Source organism: Cucumis melo, chromosome 1, assembly GCF_025177605.1.
Source record: "Cucumis melo cultivar AY chromosome 1, USDA_Cmelo_AY_1.0, whole genome shotgun sequence".
In the NCBI taxonomy this organism is placed as follows: domain Eukaryota; kingdom Viridiplantae; phylum Streptophyta; class Magnoliopsida; order Cucurbitales; family Cucurbitaceae; genus Cucumis; species Cucumis melo.
This window is the reverse complement of record NC_066857.1, coordinates 31,093,267-31,103,066: the sequence shown is the minus strand read 5'-3', so window position 1 is coordinate 31,103,066 and position 9,800 is coordinate 31,093,267. Positions and strand designations below refer to the sequence as shown.

Below are 9,800 nucleotides of genomic sequence, written 5' to 3'. Positions count from 1 at the left end.
TTGAATTGAGTTTCACTCAATTCCATCATTTTGTACTGTTCATAATTCATCAATAAAGTGAGGAATTACCTTCTTCCAGTCGAGATCTATCATATTGGTATCAGAGTAGTGACGATCCGAGGTAGAAACAGCAACGATGGTTCAAGTGCGAATCGAAGAGCAAATAGAGATGTTCAATCATGAACTCGCCGGAATGAAGAAAGAATTAAGCAAGATGCTGGTAATCGAAGGAGTGAAATAATGAAGAACCTGGAGTTGATGCGACTTCAGGACCGAAAAGCAGCAACAAGCAATTTTGTCGTACATGGAAACGACTGCGAAAGAACGGTCAATGATGAGTGATCAAATGACTGAATCAACTTTACGTGAGTCAGTGGCAGCGAAATCGAAGGAGAACGAAGCTATTTCCAGTCGCAAAACCGGTGAAACCAGCGTAGAAAAGAAGGCCGATACGGACAATATTTCGGGAGATCGGAGCAAATTTAAAGTAGAAATGTCAATCTTCACCGGAGAGGATCCCGATTCATGGCTATTCAGAGCATAGAGGTATTTTCAAATACATAAACTAACTGAATCTGAAAAAATGCTTGTTTCTACTATTAGTTTTGATGATCCTGCCCTTAATTGGTATAGCTCGCAAGAAGAGAGGGAGAAATTTTTGTGTTGGTCGAATCTAAAGAAAAGATTATTAGTTCGATTCCGTTGTACTAGAGAAGGATCAATTTGTGGCCGCTTTCTTAGAATCTGGCAAGAAACAAAAGTGGAGGAATTGATAAGTTAGTTACTCCACTCTTTGATCTACAAGAAAGAGTTGTAGAAGAAACATTTATGAACGAATTGTTTACATGGATCAGAGCGGAAGTAGTGTTTTGCATACCAAGAACTTAGGAGAAATAATGTTGCTTGCTCAGTTGGTTGAAAACAGAGAGATAATTAGAGGTGAGGCGAATTTAATTGGTTTTTTTGGCGGGAAATACCCACCACATTTGAGATCGAATACTAAGGCTGTTACCAGTTATACCACAACTGATGCTAAAGGGAACACAACGTTTCCTATAAGAATGATTACGTTAGAAGTTCAAATGCCGGTGAAGCGCGAAAAGAAGGATCGTCTAAAAGACTACCTGATGTCGAGTTTCAAGCAAGGAGAGAAAAGGGACTTTGTTTTAGATGCAATGAGAAATACTCAGCAGATCATAAATGCAAGATGAAAGAGCAACGTGAGCTGAGAATGTTTGTGGTTATTGATAAACAGGAGGAGTTTGAAATTATTGAAGAAGTGGAAGCTGAAAAAACAAAGTTACGTGCGATAGAAATCACAGGTGAAACTACAACATGTGTGGAATTACTGTAGTTGGTTTGAATGATCCTGAAACTATGAAAGTGAGGGGAAGATTACAGGATAAACACATTGTGATCTTAATAGACTGTGGGGCTACACATAATTTTGTCTCTGAAAAATTGGTGAAACGGCTGCAATTGCCAATTAAAGATACTGCCCACTATGGGGTTATTCTCGGAACAGGAACAACTATCCAAGGGAAGGGAATTTGTGAATCCTTGGAAGTACAAATGAAGGAATGGACTATCAAGGAGGACTTTCTGCCTTTAGAATTGGGTAGAGTAGACATCATACTCGGTATGCAGTGGATTTACTTATTGGGAGTTACAGTTTTGGACTGGAAGAATTTAACTTTAGCATTCAATGATAAAGATAAACAAATCTGTATTAGAGGGATGAGCACATGGGATGAGCAGGATCACGGTTTTCTGATTGAATGTAAAACTATAGCAGTAGCATCATCAAATGACACAATTCGGGAGGAAAAAGCAAAATATGGTATGGGTGTTCAAAAAAACCGGTAACCCGACCAACCCGGATTACCCAACCCAAACCGTAAGGGTTGGGTTGGGTTAGAAAATTGGAGAAAAAAAGGTTGAGTCGGGTTGTCGGGGTTGTGCAAGTTAGGGGTAGGGTTGACCTGGCCCAACCCGATTATATATACATATATAGATACATATATATATACACCTAAAACCTAAAAGTAAACCTTATTTTGAATTAACATTCTATACTTGAAATTTGAATGTATAACACACGTATATATTTGTCACCTTGTACCGTGAATAACAATTTGTTCACCTTGCATATTGAAAAATAATACGAAAATTTGTCTAAATAAATTATGGAGAGATGAAAAAAAAAACCCGCAAACCCAACCCGACCCAACCCGAATTTTTTGGGTTGGGTTGGGTTGACCCTTACGAATTAAACCGATAGGGTTCATTTTTTGCCAACCCGGATACTTTGGGTTGGTCCATAATTTTCCTCCAACCCGGCTTATGTACACCCCTAAAATATGGTGAGGCAGAAAGGCTAATATCCACTGTTTTAGACCAATATTTCGATGTGTTTAATTGGCCAGAAAAAGTTACCACCGAGGCGAAGTATCGAACATCACATACATTTACAAAGGGATACTAACCCAGTAAATGTAAGACCATATCGTTATGCTTACCACCAAAAAGAAGAAATGGAGAAGTTGGTGGGAGAAATGTTGTCTTCAGGAGTTATCAGGCGAGTGTAAGCCCTTATTCTAGTCCTGTCCTCTTAGTTAAAAAAAATGGCAGTTGGCGGTTTTGCGTGGACTACACGACGCTGAATAATGTTACTGTTCCCGATAAATTTCCAATTCCGGTGGTGGAAGAATTATTTGATGAATTAAGTGGGGTGACGTTTTTCACCAAAATAGATCTGAAATCTGGTTATCATCATATTAGAATGGCTGAGGAAGATGTAGAGAAAACGGCCTTTAAAACACATGAAGGTTATTATGAATTTTTGGTGATGCCTTTTGGGCTAACCAATGCGCCGGCTACGTTTTAGTCGTTGATGAACACGATTTTTAGACCATATCTGAGGAAATTTGTGTTGGTTTTTTTCTTTTTTTATGATATACTGATTTAAAGTTAAGACATGGAGAAGCATTTAAAACACTTAGAGGCAGTCCTGACAGTTTACGATCTTACTTGAATGGGATCTGTTCTATAGGATTTACATCAGTTTCCTTGAGTTCCAAAAATAAAGCTATATATATATAGTAGGTAAATCAAAAGCAAAAGAGCCTATCTAGATTACCTATTATATTCAACTAATTCCAGTATGTGAAAAAAAATATAGGAATGTTATACATGGCATGCTTCATAGCAATGTCCTAAAATTCAGAACATCTAGTTGTAGCAGTAGTTAAATACTGTTGCAACATAAGAATCTAAAATCAGCAATGGAAATAATTTATGTATGCATGCATCAGAAAATTCCTTGTAATTGCAGAGAATACCTTAACAAGTATGCGAACTTTATAATCATGGAGTTTAAATCCCCCAAGGGCTAAAGACACTAAACGAGGACACTTTTGAACTAGATCAACACATGTTGATGATTTCAAGCTGTCATCTCTGCCTGTCATTTTCAAAATAGGAATGAATAAGCAGATGACTATTAGGACTGAAAAGAGGATATCTAATGAGATAGATAATAAACCAGTTTTTGAGGATTCAAAGAACAAGCGCTCGATCAATGGACAGTCTTCAATCACAGACATCAATGTCTGTCTCAACTCCACATGAATGTTCAATGGAGGACGTGGATTATTAACTACAATAAATAAATAGAAGGGGGAACCCAAAGGAGCAGGCAAAAAACGAAGCAAACAATGAATTTAAATTCTAGAGAGAGCATATCCTTCTAAATCTGTTAACAATTATCATGCCCTCAACTAATTGTTAAATCTTAAAGAAGGGAAAATACTATCATCCAGTCAAAAGAACCATACACCGAGATAAAGTTATGAACCTATCCGGAAAACATGATTGCTATATTTGTTTATTAAAAAAAAAAAAAAGAACAAGTTTATTGGAGTGAGCAAAAAATAATAACGAATGAAGTTGAGAAATGATAAGAACAAGTATAATTAATCGGTGATATCAAAAGAAAAGGTGAGACACATCAGGACAAGAGTTGAAGAAATCTTAGTCCTTGTATTACAGTTCACCAGTATCAACATTTTTAAACAAAAACAGTATATTCCAGCTTAAATTATTAGAAAACCACAAAATTGGTCAACTAAAGAAACTTACAGGCCCACAATTTCCAGATAAAGGAGAGATGGGCAAGCAGATAATGCAGCACGAAGTGATGGACTATCCAGTCTTTCAATGTTGTAAAGATGCAGCATTTTTAAGAGCATCCTATAAAATTTAACAGTTCAGAAACAGAACTCCTTTTTCAAAATGAGCACAATCTAGACTTCAAAAGTAAGCCTATACCCAAGAGTACTGGCCCCACCCAAAGGGCTTAAGCATGATCTTGTGAGTACTGATGACTTCTTCCCTTGTCTGGATCTTTTGTCATTCCATGAAAAGCTACTGACATTGTAAACCAACGGTTGGCAAGAACCTGGGGATGAAGTTGGGCCAGGAACTATACCAAGCTTAAGAGATCTGAAATTAATGAGGGGGACAGATAAGCCAAGCCAATCAAAGCTTAGAAAAATAAAAATAATGCAATTTCAGTGGAACTATACCAAGCTTAAGAGATCTGAAATTAATGAGGGGGACAGATAGGCCAAGCCAATCAAAGCTTAGAAAAATAAAAATAATGCAATTTCAATGTTTCCTAGCAGAGGGTAAAAGGAATTACAGTTGGAATTGATGATTAATGAACCTAATTCACATGCCTTTGAAGGCATCTAGAATAGACATGGTTGGTGAAAAAGCAAAACTAATGTTATAAAATTAATTATATGGATAAGAAGATTAAGACTTTTTTTCATTTAAGAAGTGAAAAGAACAGAATTTTGATTGTTATAGTATATATGTAACTATAGGAGCTTATTAGTCTTTTGTCCTTTATTGTAATTTTCTCGTCTCTATTTAGGGTTTCCATGTATGCCTATATATATTAAATTCTATTGTATAGAATGAAGTAAGGAGTTGTTTCATGTTTTGCTCTAACTACAACATGGATGATGTTAGACCACATAGGGGAATAATTTAGCATTTTCCACAGACACTAACATTACAACAGATATGGTGTGAGACACAAGATTAAGAAGGATAAAACTCCTTACATCAGCTTAAACAGTCAGCTGAACCATCAATACTTGGGTAGTGAATACTAATAGTCAAAATGTCTAATGCAAAATGAATAGCTATGTTGGCCGAAAGACAAGATTCAAAAGACCAAATCACTAATGAGCTTAACATCCTTCTGTTTCAGATCCTAAATAAACATATTACTGCATTAGAATTCATGTTGTCAACATTAGATAATGAACTTTCAACAGAAAATATCTTACTGAAGGGAGTTTTCCAGCACGGTGAATCATTGTAGAAACTGCTGCATTATTAACTCTTGGAGAAACTGTTGTTAAGTCAATGTTGGAATAGCAAGAAGGATCCATTGCACACTTGTGAAACATCGAACAAGTAGCTGTTGCAAAGAAAAGGCTCTGTGCGTCAAGCATGGAAAAAACCTGAAAATCCACAGTTCGTTATCATCCACTCCAGCAAAACCACAGTTCGTTATCATCCACTCCAGCAAAACCCATCATTTTTTAATCAACTGTTATTGATGTTGGAACACAACATGGGACCAACCATAAATAACTGGAGGATGAGCTGAAGAGGTGGAAGCTTGTAACAATGATTCCTGAGCTTGAAATAAACGAATTATAAGCTATACGCTATCTGTCTTCAAGATTCCCAACCTACCCGCTTGATTACGTCCATACAAAAATATGAACTAAAATATGCACGTTTTCTGAATCCTATTGCCAATGAACAGATACAACAAATCGAAAACAATTAACACCAAACAATTCCGAAGCCAAAATCAAAATTAAAAAAGTTCAAAAAAATCTTCAAAAAACTAAACAATAACATACTTTGATGGTGAGGTCAGGAGGAAGAGCCGAAACGACAGAGTTATGCTTAGTAGCTCGTATCCTAGCAGAACGTTTACCAGCTTCGAGCAAGTAGGTGCCCATTTTAAGAGCGCGATCGATGAGAAGAGTCTGATCCAAGTCAGAAGGCAAGGAGTCAAGAAGTCTCTAGAATGAAAAGTTGATACAGATGGAAGAAGAGTCTGAAAGGCCAAGAAAAGCTTCGAGAAGAAGGACCATCTGAGTAAAAGTCGGTATTTTAGGGTTTTGAGATGGACATGGCCGCTTCGCCATGGATGAAGGAACCGAGGTTTGGACTTGAAAGAGAGCATCCATATCATCAGCGGGTGGACACGAGAGAGAGCGAGAGAGAAGGGGATCTGACGGTGGAAGCGGGCTCTTCAACTTAGCCGGCGAGGGTTTGGAATCGGGAACCATGGAGTTGGGATCTGACGGTGAAGCATTTCCTTTGGAAGACGACTTGGGTCTCCGAGGGGGTATGCCGCCCTTGATCCCGGTGCCGTAAGGGCGAGGAGAAGAAGATCGGCGGTGGGTCGACGAGATGGGTATCTATTAACTCGCAAGGTAGAGTTTCTTGGCTGCATGAAGTGAAGTGAAAATTGAGAGATAGGAAGGGTAAAGGTTTTGAGGAAGACGAAGAAGACGAGAGCGACAGAGAATGGGAGAGGGGAGAGAAAGTTGAAAGAGAAGGAGTGAGCCGTTAGAGAAGAAGGATGGGGAAGAAATTTCAAATTTGAAAGATGTAAAGTGAGGATTTTTGTTATAACAACAGAAGAAGAGAACAATTAATTAATTAAAATACATCACTTATTCATGTTTTCAATTATCATTTTTAAATTTCTTTAATTAATTAAAATAATACCTTATTCATATTTTCAATCTATTAAAATACATCACCAAGTAAAAAGCTCACGTAATCTTTAATTAATATAATACTAATTCATGACAGGGTGATATTTGATAGCAATCAATATAGTTTAAATAATTGATCATTATAATTAAAATAATTAATAAATATGATATTTTACAATCAATTTAAAAAATTATACCGTATAAAATATTAAAAATTTATTTGACACAAAAAATAAAACCGCTAAAATGTTATTAAATTCGTTAAATGTTTAAAATTTTAGATAAACAAAATTGAAAATATTTACAAATATAGAAAAATTTTACTTTAAGAAATAGGTTGCCATAAATCTAGATCGATATCTATTAGGTAAAAAGTAAATTTTTTTTATTATATATGTTAATAAGATATCTCATTTTACTATATTTTAAAACATCCATAACAATAATAATTCAAACCTAATTATCATTGATATTATATTAACATGTCTAACTAAATTTTCAATCTGGTTACATGAGTTCATAACTTTATATTAATTGTAGCTTAATATGGTTTTGTACACCAAAAAAAAAAATTATCATCTTATATTTGTTGTCATAGTTTCAAATTTTTTTTACCTCTTATTCAATATTTATAGTGAACCATATGATAGAATTTCAGAAAGCCAAACTACAAACATCAAACATGTTATGGAAGAAAAAAAAAACCTTACTTTATAAATATAGTAATTTAAGATAACTTAATTTGTTAAAGTATATATTTACAATTAAAAAAAAATGTAGAAGTTTAACTTAAAACAACGTTTATTATAATTGTTATTGTCTGTTCTAATTGGACATATATTTTTATGATAAAATGAGTATAATTATGTTGCATGTTGCATTGTTAGCTAGATATTTTATCCCCTCCTTTGAATTCTAAGTCGGGTATTCTAATTTCATGTGCTAATTGTTGAAATAAATGGAATGTAAATAATACATCAAAATTTCACATGTCAGCTATTGAAATAAATGATACTTAACACATTGTCCCTATTTATTATATGTTACTTAGGGAAGTAGTATAAATTATTTTCATTCTCGTAACATCATTGACATATTCAAAATATGATTATTTTACCTCAAAATTTCACACCTCAACTTTTTGAAATAAATGTTCTATTATTAAGATTGACCAAGTTTATTTTATGGGTATGTTTGGGGTGGGGTTTTAGGGGAAAAAGATCAGGAAATTGGGCCAAACCGTGTTTGGCCCAAATATTATGATAAGGGGGATTAGGGTTATCCTAATCCCTAAATAACTCTATCTTATCCTATTTTTACTTTCTTACCACCCTACATTACCCTACCCAAATAATCTAATAAAAAATTTATTATTGTTTTTTAAATTACTACAATCATAACTCTTCCCCAAAACATATATTATCATAACACTACTATCATAATCCTTTATCCAAACACATACTATCATAACACTATCTTTCATATCTTTTCTCCCAAACACATATTACCATAACACTACCAATAATAATCTTTCCCCCAAACACATATTATCATAATCCTAGGATTATTTTAATCCTTTTACTCCATAACTCTTTCATTCCCTCAAACACACCCTGTAAGTAGTTCTACTTGGGAAAATCATTTTTTGACAATTCTACCATTTTATCGAATTCTAATTTACAATATTAATGTCAATATTAAGTTATTATTTTAAATTTATAAAAAAGTTACTGTCAATTTGGATTAAAAAAATTACTAAATGAAATAAAACACCAATCTCTCCTCTTATATTGTTGGTAATAAATAATTCTTTTAATTTACTATTTCAATATTTGTTTCATTATAATATAATAATAAATAAATATAAATTTTTCTTGCCTTTTCTATTCAATTGTACTGTGCACTTTTTTTCAAAAGTTAATTTATCTTTTATTTTAAGTTTCTCCATATTGTTATTTAATTTTCTTTTTCATATTGGATAAATTTTTATTTTAGATATTTTTAATCTTTTATACATATTTTTCCTTTAAAGTTTATTTATTTTTATCTTTTAATAAAATTATGTATACAATTTCCAAATTTTGTAAAGAAAATAATTTGATTTGAAGTAAATTTAATGACCAGATCAACAAATTTATTTGTTCATTGAAAAAAATAGATAATTTTTTTTTGCCTTTTTTTCACAATTTCCCTAAAATTTATTTACTCATCAAGTATCAAACAATAAATATTTAAAAAATGAGAAGTAACTATTATTTTAACACTCATTTTGTTAAGTAAACTTATTTACAACTAGGTTGTTAAAACTTAAAATAATCAATTTACCTCTTCCAATGTTTTCAACGATTTCATTCATCGATGATCACCTTTAGCAACTAACTCCAATAAAGACAATCTCAACCCTAATTAATTTGAACAAAAATTAGCAACTATGAACATTTTACAACTATATTTACATAATTCAATTGGTATTATTTAATTATTTGATTACTTGTTTTTTCTAAAAGAAAACATGCTCGAAACAAAAAATTTCTTGAATGGCTTATTTTTGCCGAAATTATGAGTCGTCGATGGTCGTTGGAGTTGGTTGCTAGAGTTGATCAATGAATGTAGTTATATATCGAAAACATTAGAGAGGAGTTAGTTTATTTTAAGTTTTACCTATTCAAACGTAAATAATTTATTTGTAGTAAAATAAGGGTCAAATTAATCGTTACTTCCAATTTTTCAAAACATATGTTGTGTGATATTTTGATGAGTAAACAAATTTTATCATTGGTTTTTAAAAACTAATTATCTATTTTTTCGACAGGGAAACAAACTTGTTGATTTAATCATTAGTCATTGCTTTAAAACAAGTACATTTTCTTTATAAATTTTGAAATTTGGGAAGATAAAAATAAAAAATAAATTATAAAAAACGTATAAAAGAAACAAAAATTTAAATTAAAAAAAGCTATGGTTACAAATATAGTGATTTGA

At 32.9% G+C, this 9,800-nt stretch overlaps 2 protein-coding genes across 6 annotated transcripts; one reads left to right on the top strand and one right to left on the bottom strand.

Annotated features, from left to right (window-relative positions):
- The first annotated feature begins 1,335 nt into the window (after window positions 1–1,335).
- On the top strand, window positions 1,336–2,887 carry LOC127148538 (uncharacterized). Its single transcript, XM_051082601.1, has 2 exons — window positions 1,336–1,862; window positions 2,632–2,887. The coding sequence occupies exons 1-2, from the start codon at window positions 1,336–1,338 to the stop codon at window positions 2,885–2,887; spliced, it is 783 nt and encodes a 260-aa protein (XP_050938558.1).
- Window positions 2,888–3,275: 388 nt separating this feature from the next.
- Window positions 3,276–6,690, bottom strand: LOC103492666 (F-box protein At4g02733). 5 transcript variants are annotated; one of them, XR_007817992.1, is made up of 5 exons: window positions 5,949–6,676; window positions 5,361–5,831; window positions 4,330–4,503; window positions 4,141–4,251; window positions 3,276–3,463 (listed from the first exon to the last, which is right to left on the bottom strand). XR_007817992.1 is itself a non-coding variant. In XM_008453128.2 (3 exons), the coding sequence occupies exons 1-3, from the start codon at window positions 6,048–6,050 to the stop codon at window positions 4,495–4,497; spliced, it is 288 nt and encodes a 95-aa protein (XP_008451350.2). In that variant the 5' UTR covers window positions 6,051–6,676; the 3' UTR covers window positions 4,027–4,494. The 5 variants fall into 5 exon arrangements, 1 of the variants encoding a protein (XP_008451350.2); XR_001763054.2 differs by lacking the exon at window positions 3,276–3,463 and having other exon boundaries at window positions 4,027–4,251; XR_007817929.1 differs by lacking the exon at window positions 3,276–3,463 and having other exon boundaries at window positions 4,027–4,251; window positions 5,361–5,537.
- Window positions 6,691–9,800: the final 3,110 nt, after the last annotated feature.

Excerpts from the sequence above, each read along its gene's own strand:
- LOC127148538 (XM_051082601.1), top strand. The coding sequence starts at position 1,336 with ATGTGTGGAATTACTGTAGTTGGTTTGAATGATCCTGAAACTATGAAA. Across the intron at positions 1,863-2,631 it reads ATGGGTGTTCAAAAAAACCG|TTGGCGGTTTTGCGTGGACT; the intron begins GTAACCCGACCA and ends AAAAAATGGCAG.
- LOC103492666 (XM_008453128.2), bottom strand. The coding sequence starts at position 6,050 with ATGGGCACCTACTTGCTCGAAGCTGGTAAACGTTCTGCTAGGATACGA. Across the intron at positions 5,538-5,948 it reads CTCCTGACCTCACCATCAAA|GTTTTTTCCATGCTTGACGC; the intron begins GTATGTTATTGT and ends GTGGATTTTCAG.